At 41.7% G+C, this 24098-nt stretch overlaps 2 protein-coding genes across 5 annotated transcripts; one reads left to right on the top strand and one right to left on the bottom strand.

The window, feature by feature from the left end:
- Nucleotides 1-503: 503 nt before the first annotated feature.
- On the bottom strand, nt 504-17658 carry LOC112583464 (keratin-associated protein 9-7-like). 2 transcript variants are annotated; one of them, XM_044938973.2, is made up of 2 exons: nt 17348-17655; nt 504-1602 (listed from the first exon to the last, which is right to left on the bottom strand). In XM_044938973.2, the coding sequence occupies exons 1-2, from the start codon at nt 17591-17593 to the stop codon at nt 973-975; spliced, it is 876 nt and encodes a 291-aa protein (XP_044794908.2). In that variant the 5' UTR covers nt 17594-17655; the 3' UTR covers nt 504-972. The 2 variants fall into 2 exon arrangements, with proteins under 2 accessions (XP_044794908.2, XP_044794910.2); XM_044938975.2 differs by lacking the exon at nt 504-1602 and having other exon boundaries at nt 16577-17658.
- Nucleotides 4416-22350, top strand: LOC112583675 (keratin-associated protein 9-3-like). Of its 3 annotated transcripts, XM_045164790.1 has the most exons (3): nt 4416-5050; nt 14404-14408; nt 21335-22350. In XM_045164790.1, exons 1-3 carry the CDS (start codon nt 4465-4467, stop codon nt 21860-21862), a joined length of 1119 nt encoding a protein of 372 aa, XP_045020725.1. In that variant the 5' UTR covers nt 4416-4464; the 3' UTR covers nt 21863-22350. The 3 variants fall into 3 exon arrangements, with proteins under 3 accessions (XP_045020725.1, XP_044794909.2, XP_044794907.2); XM_044938974.2 differs by lacking the exon at nt 14404-14408 and having other exon boundaries at nt 4416-5017; nt 21282-22350; XM_044938972.2 differs by lacking the exons at nt 14404-14408; nt 21335-22350 and having other exon boundaries at nt 4416-5527.
- Nucleotides 22351-24098: the final 1748 nt, after the last annotated feature.

Below are 24098 nucleotides of genomic sequence, written 5' to 3' on the forward strand. Positions count from 1 at the left end.
AATACTATAAAAGTCATATTTTTTAGGACATATAGTCTATGTTTAAACTGTCACCTGGTTATTTTGGACTCATCTAGATAGACCAGAGAGAGGAGTTGGTAATTGCTGAGGGATAATTATCATGAAAAGATAGAGGGCAGCGAGAAATAGTCTGAACATAATTTCCCTGGAGTATCTCATGGTGTGTCCAGGCCCAGCAATAGATAACCACATGAACAATGACAGCAAGTATAGCTTGCCAAGGACATAGTCACTGAGGTTCAGACATCTATTAATACTTCCTTGGGATGAAAATGTAAGTGCCCTTGAGCAGGAACAGAAGACTTCATCCTGGATGAGTCTGTTTATTATTAGGTAAATCACACTACACAATGAAATGGGTTTTTAATAATGAGATAATAATTAGGAAGGGTGTATTATGATGCTCATATTGGATTAGACATATAATATATAAATTTCTATATGAGGAATGTGGTGCAATAAATCAAACACATACAGAAGAATTGTGCTACACCATTTATTGAGAAACATACAGGTAAAACTAAAAGTGATTGTAAAAGGAGAAAGCATGATACAGAACTATGAGGATAGCAAAAGAGAAAATATGATTGTAAAGATTATGATAGGCTGTAGAAACCTATAGAAACATTGTGAGAGCTTGTTTTCTTAAGTTACTCAGAAGAACTAGATGGTCAATCCTATTTTCAGAGTCAAAACCAAGACATACTTCCTTATCACAGATGCAGGAAGTTGACACATGGTCCTCTACACCAGAGGAAGACAATTGGAGGAAGCCCCCTGCACTCCGTCAACCTAATTCACAAGCTCTTAAACAAGGAGATGAGTAACTGAAATTCTGGTAGAGCATGTCAGTTGTCAGCAAAATCTAGGAAGTGACTTCGTTTTGTCCCCAGGTAGCAAGTCAATTAATAGAAGGTGCTGTATAGGGACAGTGGATCCTTGGCAAGGTGATCAGCAGCAGGAAGGCTGGCAGCAGCTGGACACACAGCTAGGGCGGCAGCAGGTGGTCTGACAGCAGACAGGGCGGCTGCAAGGCTGGCAGCAGCTGGATCCACAGCTCTGGTCTCGGCACCCAGGCAGGCAGCAGCACGTGGGGTGGTAGCAGATTCTGTGGCAGTACACGGGTGCACAGGAGGCTGGCTGACAGCAAGGCTGACAGCAGTTAGACCCACCGCAGGTTTGTCCACCGCTGCTGGATCCACAGCAGGTGGGCTGACAGCAGCTGGTCACACAAGTAGGTTTGCAGCAGGTGGTTTCAGTGATTTGACAGCAAGTTTGGGGGCAGGAGGGCTGACAGCAGTTGGACTCACAGCAGGTGGGCTGGCAGCAGCTGCTCACACAAATAGGCTTGAGGCAGGTGGTCCTGCAGCAGGTGGTCTGACAGCGGATAGGGTGGCAGCAAGGCTGGCAGCAGCTGGACCCACCGCAGGCAGGCTGGCAGCAGGTGGTCACACAGGTAGGTTTGCAGCAGGTGGTCCTACAGCAGGTGTTTTCACTAGTCTGATAGCAAGTTGGGGGGCAGCAAGGCCGACAGCAGCTGGACTCACAGCAGGTGGGCTGGCAGCACGGGGAGCAGCAGGAGTGAGTCATTTTGTCAGTGGTGGAGTGTGGACTCCTGTTCAGAAGTGAGTTTCTCAGATTCTGATGACTACTTCTGTTCTGGGGCTTTTTATACACTGGACCCCCAAAGTTGGGACCAATGAGCAAGACTTTCCTTGTTATGTGTGTTGTTTTGGTAGTCAGTGGGAAATTATCCAAGAGGAAATGATTTCTTTAGTGTTTTGAGGCCTCTGTAAAGTAGTGTTTGATCTTCTCTTTAATTAGGACTAGTACTTAAGAGCCTTTTCCAGAAGTGAAAAAGAATAAGGAATCATCCCAGCAGCATCTCTGGTCATGTGACATCATCAGGTCATGGGATAGTTCTTCCTGCTTTGGCCAGGGTCAGAACAGTCACCTTTTCTTTGTTCCTTTGACTATGCTTAGGTTGAGACTTGCTGGATGCTGATGCATTCTGTGATGAATGAAGCCTGCTAAAGTCCAAGTCTGATCTCGGACAAAGTCTGAGATTCAAGACGTCACGTGTATCTATATACACGTCTTTCAAATCAGTAGTGACTGACCTAAAATATTTCCCAGCTTTATGAGGTACATTTAGGTAGAAGATGTTGGCACATTGTTCTTCACTAGCAATTCAGCACCAAAGCTGGAATAGAGGCAAAAGCTGTACCCTGTTTTCAGACAACCTCAATTCATTAATGTCCCATAACTACTTTTAACTGGATCGATCACCTCTGGTGAGACATCACAACTTGCACATACTTTCTTTTATCATTTGTGACAAATAGGTAGATAGGATGATACAGTTATAGATTGATATATTTCCATAAATGTGAAATGTGTCAGCCATAATTTCTTAGAGTTTTTTCTGCCCTCTCTTTTAGGTACATATGTAAGAGTGTAATTGCCGTGTCATAGGGAAAGCATATCATCAGCATCGGTAGAAACAATGAAAGTGTTTCAGTATTTCACTGCAGTCGTGTCATGTACTCTCCTGTTACGAGACTTCTGAACTCTACTGGTATGTATCTATCCTTGTTTGTTTGTTTTAAATTGAGCTTTAGTTGACACGGCATTATATTGTTCATAGGTGTTCAACACAATAATTTGATATTCGTAGATGTTGCAAAGTTATCACTGCAGTAAGTCTAGTTAACATTAACATCTGTCACAATTGATAGTTACAAAGTCTTTTTTCTTGCATGAGAGCTTTTCAAATCTACTTTTCTAGCAACTTTCAAAGGTTTCAGTATTATTAACTATGGTCATTATGCTGTATATTACATTCCCCATGCATTTATTTTATAACTGGAAGCCTGTACCTTGTGATCCCGTTTACCAATTTCACCCGCCCCACCTCCCACCTCTGGCTACCATTGATCTGTTCTGTCTATGAGCTCAGTTTTAGAAAAAATTTTTTAAGATTCCATGTATAAGTGAGATCACATGGTATTTGTCTCTCTCTAACTTATTTCATTTAGCTTAATGTCCTCAAGGTCCATTCACATTGTCATAAGTGGAAAGATATCCCTCAGGAATATCATTGTGAGTTTGAGAAGTCCAGTTTCATTCTTTTGCACATGGCTGCCCAGTTTTCCCGCCACCATTTATTTAAAAGATTGCAATCTCCTTATTGCATTAATATATTCTTGGCTCCTTTGTAATGAATTAGTAGGCCATGTAATGTGTGGACTTATTTCTGGCGTCTTTATTCTATTCCATTGATCTAGGTGCCGGTTTTTTCCAATCCATACTGTTTTATTTAATATAGCTTTGTAATACTGTTTGGAGTCAAGGAAAATGATGCTTCCTGCTTTGTTCTTCTTTATCAATATTGCATTGGCTATTTTGTGGTTCCATACAAATTTTAATTTTTTTCCTTTTTCTGCCATTGGAATTACATTATCATTATATCCTTTCTACATTATCATTTTATCCTTTCTACTGCTGTTGACTATATGTTTTCCCATTACATGGCAATTATACTCTAACATATATATCTAAAAGAGAAAAATGAGGCCTAAAAGCTTTAAGAAATTGTGGCTGAGATTCCACATTTGTCAGAGTATGTAAATTTACAGATTCAAACATACCTTAGTTATTCTCCTATCTAACCTGCTTGTCACAAATTATAGAAGAAAGTATATGCAAGTTGGGATGTCTCACTAGAGGTCATTAACCTAACTAGAAAATAGCAATGAAGCAGTATGGAAGGGATGCTGTTTGAAAATAGGATTCAGCTTTGCCTCTATTCCAGTTTTGGTGCTGATTTTCATTTGAAAAACAATGTGGCAGCCATCCTCTACTCAGATGACCCTGATAAAACTGGGAAACATTTCAAACTAGTTGCCAAATAAAGATATATATAGATACATGTGGAAGTCTTAACTCTGACTTTGTCAGAGATCAGGCTTGAACTCAAGCAGGCTTCATTCATCACAGAATGCATCAGCATCCAGACCCTTTCGAGGCACGTCTCAATCTAAGTAGAGCCAAAGGAACAAAGCTGAGAAAGGAGAGCTATTCTGACTTTCACAGAGCCAGCAGGAACTACCCCATGACCAGATGATGTCACATGACCAGAAATGCTGCTGGTGATGATTCCTGACTTTTTCATTTCTAGGAAAGATTCTTAAGTACCAGACCCAATTAAGGAAAAGATCAAACACTCATTTACAGAGGCCTCTCTATAAAACACTAAGAAAGCAACTTCCTCCATGACAATTATCCAAAACTACAACAGTAACATAAATAACAATGAGGAATGTCCTGCTTATTGGTCCCAACATTGGGGGTCCAGTGTATAAAAAGCCCCAGAACAGGAGGAGTCCTCAGAATCTGAGAAACTCAGCTCTGAGCCAGAGTCCACCCTCCACCACTGACACAATGACCCACTCGTGCTGCTCTCCGTGCTGTCAGCCCACCTGCTGCAGGACCACTTGCTGTGAGTCCAGCTGCTGCAAGCCCTGCTGCCCCCCAACTTGCTGGCAAACCACCTGCTGCAGGACCACCTGCTGCAAACCTACCTGTGTGACCACCTGCTGCCAGCCCAGCTGTTGCAGCAAACCCTGCTGTCAGCCCACCTGCTGTGAGTCCATCTGCTGCCAGCCCTCCTGCCCCCCAACTTGCTATCAAACTAGTGAAACCACCTGCTGTAGGACCACCTGCCGCAAGCCTACTTGTGTGACCACCTGCTGTCAGCCCACCTGCTGTGGGTCCAGCAGCTGTGGACAAACCTTCAGTGGGTCCAGCTGTGGCCAGTCTTGCTGTCAGCCAGCTTGCTGTGCACCTGTGTACTGCCACAGAATCTGCTACCACCCCACATGCTGCTGCCTGCCTGGGTGCCAAGACCAGAGCTGTGGATCCAGCTGCTGCCAGCCTTGCAGTCGCCCTGTCTGCTGTCAGACCACCTGCTGCAGGACCACCTGCTGCCGCCCTAGCTGTGTGTCCAGCTGCTGCCAGCCTTCCTGCTGCTGATCACCTTGCCAAGGATCCACTGTCCCTATACAGCACCTTCTATTAATTGACTTGCTACCTGGGGACAAAACAAAGTCACTTCCTAGACTTTGCTGACAACTGACACGCTCTACCAGAATTTCAGTTACTCATCTCCTTGTTTAAGAGCTTGTGAATTAGGTTGACGGAGTGCAGGCGGCTTCCTCTAATTGTCTTCCTCTGGTGTAGGAGGACCATGTGTCAACATCCTGCATCTGTAATAAGGAAGTATGTCTTGGTTTTGACTCTGAAAATAGGATTGACCATCTAGTTCTTCTGAGTAACTTAAGAAAATCTCAGAATGTTTCTATAGGCTTCTGCAGCCTATCATAATCTTTATAATCATATTTTCTCTTTTGCTATCCTCATAGTTCTGTATCATGCTTTCTCCTTTTACCATCACTTTGAGCTTTACCTGTATGTTTCTCAATAAATGGTGTACCACAATTCCTCAGTATGTGTTTGATTTATTGCACCACATTCCTCATATAGAAATTTATATATTATATGTCTAATCCAATATGAGCATCATAATACACCCTTCCTAATTATTATCTCATTATTAAAAACCCATTTCATTGTGTAGTGTGATTTACCTAATAATAAACAGACTCATCCAGGATGAAGTCTTCTGTTCCTGCCCAAGGGCACTTACATTTCCATCCCAAGGAAGTATTACTAGATGTCTGAACCTCAGTGACTATGTCCTTGGCAAGCTATACTTGCTGTCATTGTTCATGTGGTTATCTATTGCTGGGCCTGGACACACCATGAGATACTCCAGGGAAATTATGTTCAGACTATTTCTCGCTGCCCTCTATCTTTTCATGATATCTTATCATGATATCTTTTCATCCCTCAGCAATTAGTAAGTCCTCTCTCTGCCCCCTGGTCTATCTAGATGAGGAGTCCAAAATGACAAGGTGATAGTTTAAACATAGACTATATATCCTAAAAAATGTGACTATTATAGTATTAAAACCTTCAATCCAGGAGAGTGTAGATCCATGGGGAGGGGAAGAACAGATTCCCATATATGTCACCCTGAGTTAAAGTGAGAGGGTTCACTGCTACTTCACTTTATGAAACCCTGTGTACCACCTTTGTGGATATGACTGGTACTACCTATATGGGAACCACAGAGTGGCCATTAGGTCAAAGTATGTACCATATTCAGAAACAACATATCAATCTCATGTGTTGTCATATCTATGTTGGTTCTTTACTGCACATCTACAAGACCATTCTAATTTTCCATGGGTCGGCCATCTCTGGATGAAACTGAAAGAGGCTTAATACTCTTGGCTTAAAACTCAACATTCGGAAAACTAATATTATGGCATCTGGTCTCATCACTTCATGGCAAATAGATGGGGAAACAATGGAATCATTGAGACACTATTTTGAGGGTCTCCAAAATCACTGCAGATGGTGACAGCAGCCATGAAATTAAAAGATGCTCCTTGAAAGCAAAGTTATGACCAACCTAGACAGCCTATTAAAAAGCAGAGAATTACTTTGCCTACAAAGGTCCATCTAGTCAAAGCTATGGTTTTTCCAGTAGTCATGGATGGATGTGAGAGTTGGACTATAAAGAAAGCTGAGCACCAAAGAATTGATGCTTTTGAACTGTGGTGTTGGAGAAGACCCTTGAGAGTCCCTTGGACTGCAAGGAGATCCAACCAGTCCATCCTAAAGGGAATAGGTCCTGACTATTCATTGAAAGGACTGATGCTGAAGCTGAAACTCCAATAATTTGGCCACCTGATGTGAAGAACTGACTCATTTGAAAAGACCCTGAAGCTGGGAAAGATTGAAGGCAGAAGAAGGGGAGGACAGAGGATGAGATGGTTGGATGGCATCACCGACTCAATGGACATGAGTTTGAGTAAGCTCCAGGAGTTGGTGATGGACAGGGAAGCCTGGTGTGCTGCAGTCCATGGGGTCGCAAAGAGTCAAACATGACTGAGTGACAGAACTGAAGTGAATCAGACGATTCTAATTTTTCATGGGTCAGCCATCTGTGTCATGTGATGTATGGTAGAACCAGTAGATCCCATGTTCATTTGCCTCTTGTCGATCTTGTTCATCAAAGAGTCGGTCCAAAGTTTTACTCTTCAGAATCCTATGACAGTATTACTATAAGCTGGTGGATAATACTGCTGATAAGGACAACAAATCTAAGTTTACAACATGGAATCTTAGTAAAGAAGAATTGCAGTCTTTTCCATGCACATGCAATCTAAGAGAAAAACTAGCTTGCCTTCAAGTTAGACGGCTAGGTTTCCTGAGGGATATTATTCTCTGCTTCTGACTAACAGCACATACAGCAGGGCCAGCCATGGTCAGAGCGAGCTTGTGCTGTTGGTCCACACAAATCTTCCATGCCTGCCACCATGGATACTCCATTCATGCTCTCTTGTGTAAGCATCAATGCACCTAAAGATAGAGATGGGATAAGATATTCCAAACCTGTAGCTGTCCAGTGTTTCCTTTGTGGTAAACACTCTGGAGGTCATTGATGTGGGACACAAGTGGGAAACACTTTCTGCCCTCACACTTACCTCCATCTAAATAATTCTCCAAATCCCTTTATTTCCCCTCTTGCTCCTCTCTTGGCTCAATCCAAACAGTCAGTCCTTTTACCACATGCAAATAGGCAAAGATCGCCATTTCCTCAGGGCACATTTTCTCAAAAAAAAAAAAAAATAATATATATATATATATAATGGACATGTGTACTGACTCACTGTTCACTGAGTATTTTCTCTGTCCACTACCCTTGCACAGCAGAAGTGTTTTCTGTCATAATCAAAATTCTCCATTTGGCTTCAAAGCTTCTACTGAAGTTAACATTGATGAAATTTAAGATATTGAATGCTCATATATTATGACCAGTTTGATTTTGTAGGAATCAAATGGAATTGGGTTGGCAATTATTTTCAATATTATTTTTAATTAGAGGAGAGTTACAATATTCCAATGGTTTCCACCATACATCAACATGAATCAGCCATAGGTATATATATGAAAGAGGAAACAGACAGAACAGGCTGCATCTTGAAAGCAGGACTCCGTCTTGGGCTGGACTGTGGACTTTGAGCTGTATGTCCAGTATCTATAGAAGCAACATACCAACTGGAAAACCAGACCCCCTGGATGGAAGAGCCCCAGGGCTCGTACCTCGACTCTCCATCACCTAAAAGAATACCCTAATTGTCTGTGTAACCAAATAGAATCATAAATTCTATTATGCGTATTCAGGTATGACCACAGGTCTGTTGATAATTGTCCACTGCTAACTACCTAGGCTTAAGGCATATGAATCACAAGTTAACTTTGATTGTGTCTTTCTTTTCCTTTGTTCAGACTAGTTTCAGAGAATTTCGGGAGGTTGGTTGGGCAAGAACACTTAGGGTATGTACGGTTTTCACAAAAACTGGTCAGGGTCCTTGGCTAAGAGGAGACTCTACATGGGCCCGCTGGTGTAATAAACTGCACTCCAGTATCTGCATTGTCCTTCTGAGTGAGTTTGTTTCCCAGAACACGTGGCTACAACACATACATCCCTTCCTCCTAAACCACCTTCCCACCTCCTTCTCCATCTCACCCCTCTAGGTCAGCACAGAGCACCAGCTTTCGGTTCTGCATCATACTACAAATCTCCACTGGCTATCCACTTTATGTGCTTCCCTGGTGGCTCAGATGGTGAAGAATCTGCCTGCAGTGCAGGAGACCTGGGTTCATACCCTGGGTAGGAAGATTTCCCTGAAAAGGGAATGACTCCATTTTTCTTGCCTGGAGAATTCCATGAACAGAAGAGCCTGGAGGGCTATAGTTCATAGGGTCTCAAAGAGTCAGACATGGCCGAGTGGCGAACACATACATACACACGCATATACACACGTTCACTTCATATATGGTAATGTATATGTTTGGATGCTACTTTCTCAAGTCATGCCACCCTCTCCTTCCTGCACTGTGACCATACATCTGTTCTTTATGTCTGTATCTACTTTGCTGCCCTGCAAATAGGATCATCGATACCATCTTTCTAGATTCTACATATATGTGTTAATTTGCGATATTTGTCTTTCTCTTTCTGACTTACTTCATTTGTATAATAGGCTCTAAGTTCATCCACTGCATTAGGATTGATTCAAATGTGTTCCTTTCTATAGCTGAGCAATATTTCATTGTATATGGAATGTACACAATTATGTACCACAATTTCTTTATCCATTCATCTGTTGATAGACAGCTAGGTTGCTTCCATGTCCTCGCAATTGTAAATTAGTGCTGCAATGAACATTGGGGCAGATGTGTTTTTTTCAACTAAAGTTTCCTGAGGGCATATGCCCAAGCAGCTCAATACCAGGAAAACAAACAACCCAATCAAAAAGTGGCCAGAAGAACTAAACAAGTGAAAGGTTGTTGCTAAACCATGAAAGACGACAGGATTCTTGGCCTCCGGAGGAGAAGAATTCAATCCGGGGCCAGTGATGAGCTTCTGAGCTTTGATCGCTCGAGCTTTTGTGTAATAAAGTTTTGTTAATGTATAAACGAGATAGAGAAAGCTTCTGACATAGACATCAGAAAGGGGCGGAGAGAATGCCCCACTGCTAGTCTTTAGCCGGATGTTATATAGCTACTAGCAGTCTGCTAATCACAGAAAGGAAATTTCTCAAAACTCAGAGAATGGCACCAGGCCCCTCACCCACAACATGCATTTTGAGATAACATTGGCACCAGCTGAGTCACCCCGGGCCATAAAACGATTGACATGAATCTTGAAGAAAGGCAGTTTACCAAGCAAATATATAATTTCATTAACGTAGATTAGGAGAACGATGTATAAGTAAAACACACTCGTTTGTCAAGTGGGTTCTGAGTCTTGGTGGAACCGACTTGAAGACAGAGTCTAGGGTACATACATAGTTCATTAACATTGCTTAAGACAAACATTTCCATAGAAAAATGCATTGATTAGCTCAAGGTCTGAGAACAGTTATGCTCAGGTGGAATCAGGTGCCTTCATGGCAACACAGGATTTTAAGAGAAACCTCTTTTTAAATTTGTATAGAGAAGGGGAAAAAAATCTTAACACTTGTCATTTGTTTCCTCCTGCCACTTAAGAGAGAGAGAAAAAATGTCTGACATTTGCAGCTTACTTCCTCCATTTGGAGAGCCCTGGCCTTCCTGCCTGTTACCCTCTCACAAGCATTTCCCCAAAGAAGACATAAAGATGGCCAATAAACACATGAAAAGATGCTCACCACCATTCTTTATTAGAGAAATGCAAATTAAAACTACAATGAGGTATCATCTCACACCAACCAAAATGGCCATCATCAAAAAGTCTACAAACCACAAATGGGCTGGCAGTTATTACTCATGTATTCTTTAATCATTGACGGTAGCACTAAACTCTGCTGTTCTCTACAGATGTGCTACAGGTTCTTATTAATACTATGACTTGGAAGTTAAATAATTTATAAATTTGAGAATGCTTTATGTTAAGTCAGGCATACAGACTTAAATAAAGCAGATAAAATCTTACACTACCATGGAACAAGTAAGAGAAAAAAATGATTCTCTACTAATAACGGTGATGAATCAATTTGTTTTGAGATATCCCTGAAAATATAAGAATTGTTGTTTTTGCAAAAGGTGTCTACTTGCAGGCTGACTGACCCAGTGAGAGACAGAAAGAGAAAGAAAATACTTCTAATCTATGGGTAGACATACTATATAGAAAGAGAGTAGTAAGAAAATAGATATAAACAATTCTTGAGGTGACTTATGTATATATTCCCCTAATCAAGTGTTAATGAGTAGCAGAACAGAAATTTTAACTCTCTTCCATATGATATTAATTCCCATAACTGAGAGCTATTGTCTTTTCCACCATGGAGAATTTATGGTTGAAGATAAGATAAATAGAAGCACAAATCTATGAGGGAACTTAGTACAGAAAGTGGATAGTGTACACTAGAAGCATCTTACCAAGGCACAAAATAAAAGTCAAAAGAATGATCATGTACATCTATTTATTTCAATGATATTTCATTCTACTAAACTAGAATCTGGTAACATCTAGAATATTTACGGAAACTACCCTGACTTAACCTTAACACTACATATCTGATTGAAAAGGTCAGTGATAGAGGTCTTGGGGAAAAATGAGAATCTTCAGGTTCTATGGTCAGTAGGCAAATACTGGGCATAAAGAAAAGCACATCCCAAGAAGTGGGAGAGCAAGCACATGCCAGGGATAAGAGAGAAATCACTGTGATTTTGCAGTACAGGTATCTTCTCCTGGGAAGCATAACAGCTCAGCAATGCCATTCTGTCTAACAAGTGATCCCAGTGAGCAAAAGATTCAGGAGACTGGACTGGGGGAAGGAGAAATGCTAAAGTAATCAATTCCTATTTGTGAGAGATGCTGAAAATGGAATGGGTTACCACGGAAGTAGGAAGTCACACCACTGGAGGTATGGAAGCATCAACTAAACACCCAAACAGTTGGAATATTGTGTCTTTGATTTGTAGCCTCTGTGACTGAATTCTACTGGGGGCCTGTAAGTTCAGTTCAGTTCAGTCACTCAGTCCTGTCCGACTCTTTGCAATCCCATTACTCGCAGCACACCAGACCTCCCTGTCCATCACCAACTCCCGGAGTTCACTCAAACTCACGTCCATCGAGTCGGTGATGCCATCCATCCATCTCATCCTCTGTCGTCCCCCTCTCCTCCTGCCCCCTATCCCTCCCAGCATCAGAGTCTTTTCCAATGAGTCAACACTTAGCCTGAGGTGGCCAAAGTACTGGAGTTTCAGCTTTAGCATCATTCCTTCCAAAGAGCACCCTGGCTGATCTCCTTTAGAATGGACTGGTTGGATCTCCTTGCAGTCCAAGGGACTCTCAAGAGTCTTCTCCAACACCACAGTTCAAAAGCATCAATGCTTCGGCCCTCAGCCTTCTTCACAGTCCAACTCTCACATCCATACATGACCACAGGAAAAACCATAGCCTTGACTAGACGAACCTTTTTTGGCAAAGTAATGTCTCTGCTTTTGAATATGCTATCTAGGTTGGTCATAACTTTCCTTCCAAGGAGTAAGCGTCTTTTAATTTCATGGCTGCAGTCACCATCTGCAGTGATTTTGGAGCCCAGAAAAATAAAGTCTGACACTGTTTCCACTGTTTCCCCATCTATTTCCCATGAAGTGGTGGGACCAGATGCCATGATCTTCATTTTCTGAATGTTGAGCTTGAAGCCAGCTTTTTCACTCTCCTCTTTCACTTTCATCAAGAGGCTCTTTAGTTCCTCTTCACTTTCTGCCATAAGGGTGGTGTCATCTGCATATCTGAGGTTATTGATATTTCTCCTGGCAATCTTGATTCCAGCTTGTGCTTCTTCCAGCCCAGCATTTTTCATGATGTACTTTGCATATAAGTTAAATAAGCAGGGCGACAATATACAGCCTTGACGTACTCCTTTTCCTATTTGGAACCAGTGTGTTGTTCCATGTCCAGTTCTAACTGTTGCTTCCTGACCTGCATATAGGTTTCTCAAGAGGCAGGTCCGGTGGTCTGGTATTCCCATCTCTTGAAGAATTTTCCACAGTTTACTGTGATCCACACAGTCAAAGGCTTTGGCATAGTCAATAAAGCAGAAATAGATGTTTTTCTGGAACTCTCTTGCTTTTTCCATGATCCAGCGGATGTTGGCAATTTGATCTCTGGTTCCTCTGCCTTTTCTAAAACCAGCTTGAACATCAGGAAGTTCACCGTTCACATATTGCTGAAGCCTGGCTTGGAGAATTTTGACCATTACTTTACTAGCATGTGAGACGAGTGCAATTTGCGGTAGTCTGTGCATTCTTTGGCATTGTCTTTCTTTGGGATTGGAATGAAAACTGACCTTTTCCAGTCCTGTGGCCACTGCTGAGTTTTCCAAATTTTCTGGCATATTGAGTGCAGCACTTTCACAGCATCATCTTTCAGGATTTGGAATAGTGCAACTGGAATTCCATCACCTCCACTAGCTTTGTTCGTAGGGATGCTGTCTAAGGCCCACTTGACTTCACATTCCAGGATGTCTGGCTCTAGGTCAGTGATCACACCATCGTGATTATCTTGGTCGTGAAGATCTTCTGTATTCTTGCCACCTCTTCTTAATATCTTCTGCTTCTGTTAGATCCATACCATTTCTGTCCTTTATCGAGCCCATCTTTGCATGAAATGTTCCTTTGGTATATCTAATTTTCTTGAAGAGATCTCCAGTCTTTCCCATTCTGTAGTTTTCCTCTATTTCTTTGCATTGATCACTGAGGAAGGCTTCCTTATCTCTTCTTGCTATTCTTTGGAACTCTGCATTCAGATGCTTATATCTTTCCTTTTCTTCTTTGCTTTTCGTTTCTCTCTTTTTCACAGCTATTTGTAAGGCCTCCTCAGACACCCATTTTGCTTTTTTGCATTTCTTTTCCTTGGGGATGGTCTTGAACCCTGTCTCCTGTACAGTGTCACAAACCTGCGTCCATAGTTCATCAGCACTCTATCTATCACATCTAGCCCCTTAAATCTATTTCTCACTTCTATTGTATAATCATAAGAGATTTGATTTAGGTCATACCTGAATGGTCGAGTGGTTTTCCCTAATAGATCTGTGGTCATACCCCAATAAGCATAATAGAATTATGATTCTATTCGGTTACACCGATAATTAGGATATTCTTTTAGGTGACGGAGAGTCTAGGTATGAGCCCTGGGGCTCTTCCATCCAGGGGGTCTGGTTTTCCAATTGGTATGTCGCTTCTATAGATAGTGGGCATACAGCTCAAAGTCCACAGTCTGGCCCAAGATGGAGTCCTGCTTTCAAGATGGAGCCTGTTCTGCCTGTTTCCTCTTTCATGCATATACCTATGGCTGATTCATGTTGATATATGGTGGAAACCATTGCAATATTGTAACTATCCTCTAATTAAAAATAATATTGAAAACAATTACCAACCCAATTCCATTTGATTCCTACAATATCAAACTGATCATAATATATGAGCATTCAATATCTTAAATTTCATCAATGTTAACTTCAGTAGAAGCTTTTAAGGGAAATGGAGAATTTTGATTATGACAGATAACACTTCTGCTGTGCAAGGGTAGTGGACAGAGAAAATACTCAGTGAACAATGAGTCAGTACACATGTCCATTATATATATATATATATTTAATTTTTTTTGAGAAAATGTGCCCTAAAGAAATGAGGTTCTTTGCCTATTTGCAAGTGGTAAAAAGACTGACCGTTTGGATTGAGCCAAGGGAGGAGCAAGAGTGGAAAGTAAAGGGATTTGGAGAATTATTTAGATGGAGGTAGGTGTGAGGGCAGAAAGTGTTTCCTGCTTGTGTCCCACATCAATGACCTCCAGAGTGTTTACCACAAAGGAGACACTGGACAGCTACAAGTTTGGGATATCTTATCCCATCTCTATCTTTAGGTGCATCGATACTTATACAAGAGAGCATGAACGGAGGAGTATCCATGGTGGCAGGCATGGAAGATTTGTGTGGACCAACAGCACAAGCTTGCTCTGACCGTGGCTGGCCCTGCTGTATGTGCTGTTAGTCAGAAGCAGAGAATAATATCTCTCAGGAAACCTAGCCATCTAACTTGAAGGCAAGCTAGTTTTCCTCTTAGATTGTATGTGCATGGAAAAGACAGCAATTCTTTACTAAGATTCCATGTTGTAAACATAGATTTGTTGTCCTTATCAGCAGTACTATCCACCAGCTTATAGTAATATTGTCATAGGATTCTGAATAGTAAAAGTTTGGACCCACAAACCCACTTTTTGATGAGCAACATCAACAAGAGGCAAATGAACATGGGATCTACTGGTTCTACCATACATCACATGACAGAGATGGCTGACCCATGGAAAACTAGAATCATCTTGTTCAGTTCAATTCTGGCACTCAGTCATGTCCGACTCTTTGCAACCCCATGAACTGCAGCACACCAGGCTTCCCTGTACATCACCAACTCCTGGAGCTTACTCAAACTCATGTCCATTGAGTCGGTGATGCCATCCAACCATCTCATCCTCTGTCATCCCCTTCTCCTGCCTTCAATCTTTCCCAGCTTTAGGGTCTTTTCAAATGAGTCAGTTCTTCACATCAGGTGGCCAAATTATTGGAGTTTCAGCTTCAGCATCAGTCCTTTCAATGAATAGTCAGGACCTATTCCCTTTAGGATGGACTGGTTGGATCTCCTTGCAGTCCAAGGGACTCTCAAGAGTCTTCTCCAACACCACAGTTCAAAAGCATCAATTCTTCAGTGCTCAGCTTTCTTTATAGTCCAACTCTCACATCCATCCATGACTACTGGAAAAACCATAGCTTTGACTAGATGGACCTTTGTAGGCAAAGTAATTCTGTGCTTTTTAATAGGCTGTCTAGGTTGGTCATAACTTTTCGTTCAAGGAGCAAGCATCTTTTAATTTCATGGCTGCTGTTACCATCTGCAGTGATTTTGGAGCCCCCCAAAATAGTCTCTCAATGTTTCCATTGTTTCCCCATCTATTTGCCATGAAGTGATGGGACCAGATGCCATGATCTTAGCTTTCTGAATGTTGAGTTTTAAGTCAAGAGTATTAAGCCTCTTTCAGTTTCATCCAGAGATGGTTGACCCATGGAAAATTAGAATGGTCTTGTAGATGTGCAGTAGAGAACCAACATAGATATGACAACACACGAGATTGATATGTTGTTTCTGAATATGGTACATACTTTGACCTAATGGCCACTCTGTGGTTCCCATATAGGTAGTCCCATGTATATCCACAAAGATAGTATACATGGTTTCAGAAAGTGAAGTAGCAGTGAACCCTCTCACTTTAACTCAGGGTGACATATATGGGAATCTGTTCTTCCCCTCCCCATGGATCTACACTCTCCTGGATTGAAGGTTTTAATACTATAAAAGTCACATTTTTTAGGGAATATAGTCTATGTTTAAACTGTCACCTGGTCATTTTCGACTTCTCATCTAGATAGACCAGGGGGCAGAGAGAGGAGTTACTAATTGCTGAGGGATGAAAAGATATCATGATAAGATATCATGAAAGATACAGGGCAGGGAGAAATAGTCTGAACATAATTTCCCTGGAGTATCTCATGGTGTGTCCAGGCCCAGCAATAGATAACCACATGAACAATGGCAGCAACTATAGCTTGCGAAGGACATAGTCACTGAGGTTCAGACATCTATTAATACTTCCTTGGGATGGAAATGTAAGTGCCCTTGAGCAGGAACAGAAGACTTCATCCTGGATGAGTCTGTTTATTATTAGGTAAATCACACTACACAATGAAATGGGTTTTTAATAATGAGATAATAATTAGGAAGGGGGCTAATTTGATGCTCATATTGGATAAGACATGTAATATATAAATTTCTATGTGAGGAATGTGGTGCAATAAGTCAAACACATACAGAAGAATTGTGGTACACCATTTATTGAGAAACATACAGGTAAAACTCAAGGTGATTTTAAAAGGAGAAAGCATGATACAAGAACTATAAGGATAGCAAAAGAGAAAATATGATTATAAAGATTATGATAGGCTGTAGATACCTATAGAAACATTCTGAGAGCTTGTTTTCTTAAGTTACTCAGAAGAACTAGATGGTCAATCCTATTTTCAGAGTCAAAACCAAGACATACTTCCTTATTACAGATGCAGGATGTTGGCACATGGCCCTCCTACACCAGAGGAAGACAATTGGAGGAAGCCCCCTGCACTCCGTCAAGCTAATTCACAAGCTCTTAAGCAGGGAGATGAGTAACTGAAATTCTGGTAGAGCATGTCAGTTGTCAGCAAAGTCTAGGAAGTGACTTTGTTTTGTCCCCAGGTAGCAAGTCAATTAATAGAAAGTGTTGTATAGGGACAGTGGATCCTTGGCAAGGTGATCAGCAGCAGGAAGGCTGGCAGCAGCTGGACACACAGCTAGGGCGGCAGCAGGTGGTCCTACAGCAGGTGGTCTGACAGCAGACAGGGCGGCTGCAAGGCTGGCAGCAGCTGGATCCACAGCTCTGTTCTCGGCACCCCGGCAGGCAGCAGCACGTGGGGTGGTAGCAGGTTCTATGGCAGTACACGGGTGCACAGGAGGCTGGCTGGCAGCAAGGCTGACAGTAGTTAGAGCCACCGCAGGTTTGTCCACCGCTGCTGGATCCACAGCAGGTGGGCTGGCAGCAGGTGGTCACACAAATAGGCTTGAGGCAGGTGGTCCTGCAGCAGGTGGTCTGACAGCGGATAGGGTGGCAGCAAGGCTGGCAGCAGCTGGACCCACCGCAGGCGGGCTGGCAGCAGGTGGTCACACAGGTAGGTTTGCAGCAGGTGGTCCTACAGCAGGTGTTTTCACTAGTCTGGTACCAAGTTTGGGGGCAGGAGGGCCGACAGCAGCTGGTCTCACAGCAGGTGGGCTGGCAGCACGGGGAGCAGCAGGAGTGAGTCATTTTGTCAGTGGTGGAGTGTGGACTCCTGTTCAGAAGTGAGTTTCTCAGATTCTGATGACTACTTCTGTTCTGGGGCTTTTTATACACTGGACCCCCAAAGTTGGGACCAATGAGCAAGACTTTCCTTGTTATGTGTGTTGTTTTGGTAGTCAGTGGGAAATTATCCAAGAGGAAATGATTTCTTTAGTGTTTTGAGGCCTCTGTAAAGTAGTGTTTGATCTTCTCTTTAATTAGGACTAGTACTTAAGAGCCTTTTCCAGAAGTGAAAAAGAATAAGGAATCATCCCAGCAGCATCTCTGGTCATGTGACATCATCAGGTCATGGGACAGTTCTTCCTGCTTTGGCCAGGGTCAGAACAGTCACCTTTTCTTTGTTCCTTTGACTATGCTTAGGTTGAGACTTGCTGGATGCTGATGCATCCTGTGATGAATGAAGCCTGCTAAAGTCTAAGTCTGATCTCGGACAAAGTCTGAGATTCAAGACGTCACGTGTATCTATATACATGTCTTTCAAATCAGTAGTGACTGACCTAAAATATTTCCCAGCTTTATGAGGTACATTTAGGTAGAAGATGCTGGCACATTGTTCTTCACTAGCAATTCAGCACCAAAGCTGGAATAGAGGCAAAAGCTGTACCCTGTTTTCAGACAACCTCAATTCATTAATGTCCCATAACTACTTTTAGCTGGATCGATCACCTCTGGTGAGACATCACAACTTGCACATACTTTCTTTCATAATTTGTGACAAATAGGTAGATAGGATGATACAGTTATAGATTTATATATTTCCATAAATGTGAAATGTGTCAGCCATAATTTCTTAGAGATTTTTCTGCCCTCTCTTTTAGGTACATATGTAAGAGTGTAATTGCCGTGTCATAGGGAAAGCATATCATCAGCAGCGGTAGAAACAATGAAAGTGTTTCAGTATTTCACTGCAGTCGTGTCATGTACTCTCCTGATATGAGACTTCTGAACTCTACTGGTGTGTATCTATCCTTGTTTGTTTGTTTTAAATTGAGCTTTAGTTGACACGGCATTATATTGTTCATAGGTGTTCAACACAATAATTTGATATTTGTAGATGTTGCAAAGTTATCACTGCAGTAAGTCTAGTTAACATTAACATCTGTCACAATTGAAAGTTACAGTCTTTTTTCTTGCATGAGAGCTTTTCAAATCTACTTTTCTAGCAACTTTCAAAGGTTTCAGTATTATTAACTATGGTCATTATGCTGTACATTACATTCCCCATGCATTTATTTTACAACTGGAAGCCTGTACCTTGTGATCCCATTTACCTATTTCACCTACCCCACCTCCCACCTCTGGCTACCATTGATCTGTTCTATCTATGAGCTCAGTTTTAGAAAAAAAAATTTTTAAGATTCCATGTATAAGTGAGATCACATGGTATTTCTCTCTCTCTAACTTATGTCATTTAGCTTAATGTCCTCAAGGTCCATTCACATTGTCATAAATGGGAAGATATCCCTCTATTCATCATTGAATAACATTCCATTATATAAGATGTCCCATGTTTTCTTCATCCATTCATCCATTGACAGACACTTTGGTTGTTTCCATGTCTTGGCTAGTGTAAACAATGCTATAATGAACATGTGGCTGCATAAATCTTTTTGAGTCAGCGTTTTTGTTTTCTTCAGATAAATGCCAAAGAAGTAGCATATTTAGATCATATTCTATTCTCCCCATGTCCTATTTTTAATTTTTGAGTAATCTCCATAATGTTTTTCATAGTGGCTGCACCAATTCACATTTCAACTAACAGGGAAAGGGATTCCCTTTTTTCATATTCTCATTAAAACTTTGTATGTCGACTTTTTTATGATAGCCATGCTAAAACCAGTATGAACTGATATCTCATTGTTGTTTTGATTTGCATTCCTGTTGATTAGTGATATTAAACACCTTTTCATGTATCTGATGGCCATTTGCATGTCTTCTTTGGAAAAGTACCTCTTTAGAACCTCTGCCCATTTTAAATGAGGTTGTTTCATTTTTGCTATGGAGTCATGTGGGTTATTGAGTTATGCATTTGGATATCAACCCTTAATGAAATATGATTGAAAATAATTTCTCTTAATTCAATAGGTTTCCTTTTCATTTTGTTGATAGTTTCCTTTTCTAGGCATAAACTATTTAATTAGCCCCACTTTTATATCTGTTGCCTTTACTTTTGGTGTCAAATTCAAAAAGTCTACAGTAAGACCAATGTCAAGGAGCTTACTATATATTTTCTCTTCCAGGAGTTTTATTAGCTCAGGTCTTAAGTTCAAGTTTTTAATGCATTTTGAGTTAATTTTTGTGGATGGTGTATGAGAGGAGTCCAGTTTCATTCTTTTGCACATGGCTGCCCAGCTTTCCTGCCACTATTTATTTAAAAGATTGCAATCTCCTTATTGCAACAATATATTCTTGGCTCCTTTGTAATGAATTAGTAGGCCATGTAATGTGTGGACTTATTTCTGGCGTCTTTATTCTATTCCGTTGATCTAGGTGCCGGTTTTTTCCAATCCATACTGTTTTATTTAATATAGCTTTGTAATACTGTTTGGAATCAAGGAAAATGATGCTTCCAGCTTTGTTCTTCTTTATCAATATTGCATTGGCTATTTTGTGGTTCCATACAAATTTTAATTTTTTTCCTTTTCTCTGCCATTGGAATTACATTATCATTTTATCCTTTCTACATTATCATTTTATCCTTTCTACTGCTGTTGACTATATGTTTTCCCATTACATGGCAATTATACTCTAACATATATATCTAAAAGAGAGAAAATGGGGCATAAAAACTTTAAGAAATTGTGGCTGAGATTCCACATTTGTCAGAGTATGTAAATTTACAGATTCAAACATACCTTAGTTATTCTATCTAACCTGCTTGTCACAAATTACAGAAGAAAGTATATGCAAGTTGGGATGTCTCACCAGAGGTCATTAACCTAACTAGAAAATAGCAATGAAGCAGTAAGGAAGGGATGCTGTTTGAAAATAGGATTCAGCTTTGCCTCTATTCCAGTTTTGGTGCTGATTTTCATTTGAAAAACAATGTGGCAACCAGCCTCTACTCAGATGACCCTGATAAAACTGGGAAATATTTCAAACTAGTTGCCAAATATAGATATATGTAGATACATGTGGAAGTCTTAACTCTGACTTTGTCAGAGATCAGGCTTGAACTCAAGCAGGTTTCATTCATTACAGAATGCATCAGCATCCCAACCCTTTTGAGGCACATCTCAATCTAAGTAGAGCCAAGGGAACAAAGCTGAGAAAGGAGAGCTATTCTGACTTTCACAGAGCCAGCAGGAACTACCCCATGACCAGATGATGTCACATGACCAGAAATGCTGCTGGTGATGCTTCCTGACCTTTTCATTTCTAGGAAAGATTCTTAAGTACTAGACCCAATTAAGGAAAAGATCAAACACTAATTTACAGAGGCCTCTCTATAAAACACTAAGAAAGCAACTTCCTTCAGGGTAATTACCCTAAATTACAACAATAACATAAATAACATCCAGGAAAGTCCTGCTTATTGGTCCCAACATTGGGGGTCCAGTGTATAAAAAGCCCCAGAACAGAAGGGCTCATCAGAATCTGAGAAACTCAGCTCTGAGCCAGAGTCCACCCTCCACCACTGACACAATGACCCACTCGTGCTGCTCCCCGTGCTGTCAGCCCACCTGCTGCAGGACCACTTGCTGTGAGTCCAGCTGCTGCAAGCCCTGCTGCCCCCCAACTTGCTGTCAAACCACCTGCTGCAGGACCACCTGCTGCAAACCTACCTGTGTGACCACCTGCTGCCAGCCCAGCTGTTGCAGCAAACCCTGCTGTCAGCCCACCTGCTGTGAGTCCATCTGCTGCCAGCCCTCCTGCCCCCCAACTTGCTATCAAACTAGTGAAACCACCTGCTGTAGGACCACCTGCCGCAAGCCTACTTGTGTGACCACCTGCTGTCAGCCCACCTGCTGTGGGTCCAGCAGCTGTGGACAAACCTTCAGTGGGTCCAGCTGTGGCCAGTCTTGCTGTCAGCCAGCTTGCTGTGCACCCGTGTACTGCCATAGAATTTGCTACCACCCCACGTGCTGCTGCCTGCCTGGATGCCAAGACCAGAGCTGTGGATCCAGCTGCTGCCAACCTTGCAGCCGTCCTGTGTGCTGTCAGACCACCTGCTGTAGGACCACCTGCTGCCGCCCCAGCTGTGTGTCCAGCTGCTGTCAGCCTTCCTGTTGCTGATCACTTCACCAAAGAACCCGTCTCCTAGCAACACTTTATAGCAACTGAGTTGCTACTTGGGGACCAAAAATTACTTCTTACACTTTGCTGACAACTGGTATGCTCTACCAGAATTTGTTACCCATCTGCCTCTTTAAAAGCTTATAAATCAGCTTGATAGAGTGCAGAGGGTTTCCCCCAGTTGTCTTTCTCTGGTGTAGGAGGATCATGCACCAGGCATCTTTGATAAGGAATTATGTCTTAGTTTTGACTCTGAAAATAGGACTGACCATGTCGTACTTCTAAGTAACATAGGAAAACAAACCCTCGTAATGTTTCTATAGGTTTCTGCAGCTTATCATAATTAATATAATCATATGTTTCTCTATCAATATCCCCATGGCTCTTGTACCCTGCATTTTCCTTTTATGATGCCTTTGAATTGTCTTCCTAGATGCAGTAGTCTTGCCTGTGTGTTTCTCAATAAAGTCTTTGCCATAATCTTCCTATATTGTGTTTCATTTTTACATGGCATTCCTGATATAGAGATTTAAGTACATACTACATACTATATGCATTATCCATTATGAGTTTCATGTTAGCTCTCAAAATCAATTATTAGCTCATTAAGTAAATTGTGTAGTATGCTTTAGCTAATAATGAACACACTCATCAAGGATAGAGTCTTCTGTTCCTGCTCACAGGTATTTACCTTTATATCCCAAGGAAATAGATGCTTGAACCTCAGTGACTAAGCTGTAGTTGTTGTCTTTGTTTCTGTACTATTGCTGGGCATGGACACACCATAAGATATGCCAAAGAAATTATGTTCAGACTATTTCTCCCTACTCTCTACCTCTTATTGATAACCATCCCTCAGCAATTAGTAACTGTAAAAGAACCCCTGTCCCCACACAACACCTTATGTTAACTGAGTTGCTACTGAGGACAAAAAAATAACTTCTTAGACTTTGCTGACAACTGGTATGCTCCACCAGAATTTGTTACAAATCTCTCTTAAAAAAAAAAAATTGTGAATCAGCTTGATGGAGTTCAAAGAGCTTCCCTCTGGTCTACCTACATGAGGAATGCAAACTGATCAGATGATGAACACGACTGAGTGACTGAACTGAACTGAACTGATATCCATTCAAAGAGGTGTGACTTTCACAGTGTTGAAGCCTTCAACCCAGGATGGGAAGCACAGATTCCCAAGAACGTTTCCTTGAGTTAAGTTGGGAGGATTCACTCCTACATCACTTTCTGAAACCATGTGTACTACCTCTGTGGATATATTTGGTACTACCTATATAGAGAAGGCAATGGCACCCCACTCCAGTACTCTTGCCTGGAAAATCCCATGGACGGAGGAGCCTGGTAGGCTGCAGTCCATAGGGTCGCTGAGGGTCAGACACGACTGAGCGACTTCACTTTCACTTTTCACTTTCATGCATTGGAGAAGGAAATGGCAACCCATTCCAGTGTTCTTGCCTGGAGAATCCCAGGAACGGGAGCCTGGTGGGCTGCCATCTATGGGGTCACACAGAGTCGGACACGACTGAAGCGACTTAGCAGCAGCAGCAGCATATAGGAACCAGGTAATGGTCTTTGGGTCAAGATATACACCACATCCAGAAGACTTGTTGTCACCTCTAAGTTGGTTCTTTGCTCCACATTTTCAAGACCGTTCCAATTTTCCATGGGGCCAGTCATCTCTGTCATGTGATATATGGTAGAGCAAGTAGCTCTCATGTTTGTGTACCTGTTGTTGATCTTGTTCTTCAAAACGTGGGTCTCTTGGTCCAAATTGATGCTATTCAGAATCCTATGACAATAATACTCTAAGCCAACAGTACAGCTGATAGGGATGACAAATCCATGTTTAGAATATGCAATCCTAGAAAGAAGAATCTCTCTCTTTTCCTACTAGTCTGAGAGGATAACTTGCCTTTGTGTGGCATGGTTAATAAGTTATGATGCTACCCCATCGGTGCTCAACAACATTCTCTGCTTCTGACTAGCAGCACATACAGCAGGGGCAGCCATGGTGAGAGGGAGCCTATGCTATTGAGTTCACACAAATCCTCTATCACTGCCACGATGGATGCTTTGTTCATGCTCTCTTGGGTAAATATTGATGTACCCAAAGACAGAGATGGGATGAGTTATTCCAAATTTGTAGTTCTCTAGTGCCTTCTCTCAGAGAAGGCGATGGCACCCCACTCTGGTACTCTTCCCTGGAAAATCCCATGGACAG

Source organism: Bubalus bubalis, chromosome 3, assembly GCF_019923935.1.
Source record: "Bubalus bubalis isolate 160015118507 breed Murrah chromosome 3, NDDB_SH_1, whole genome shotgun sequence".
In the NCBI taxonomy this organism is placed as follows: domain Eukaryota; kingdom Metazoa; phylum Chordata; class Mammalia; order Artiodactyla; family Bovidae; genus Bubalus; species Bubalus bubalis.

Excerpts from the sequence above, each read along its gene's own strand:
- LOC112583675 (XM_044938974.2), top strand. The coding sequence starts at position 4,465 with ATGACCCACTCGTGCTGCTCTCCGTGCTGTCAGCCCACCTGCTGCAGG. Across the intron at positions 5,018-21,281 it reads GACCACCTGCTGCCGCCCTA|CGTGCTGCTCCCCGTGCTGT; the intron begins GCTGTGTGTCCA and ends CAATGACCCACT.
- LOC112583464 (XM_044938973.2), bottom strand. The coding sequence starts at position 17,593 with ATGACTCACTCCTGCTGCTCCCCGTGCTGCCAGCCCACCTGCTGTGAG. Across the intron at positions 1,603-17,347 it reads GGACCACCTGCCTCAAGCCT|TCCTGCTGCTCCCCGTGCTG; the intron begins ATTTGTGTGACC and ends AAAATGACTCAC.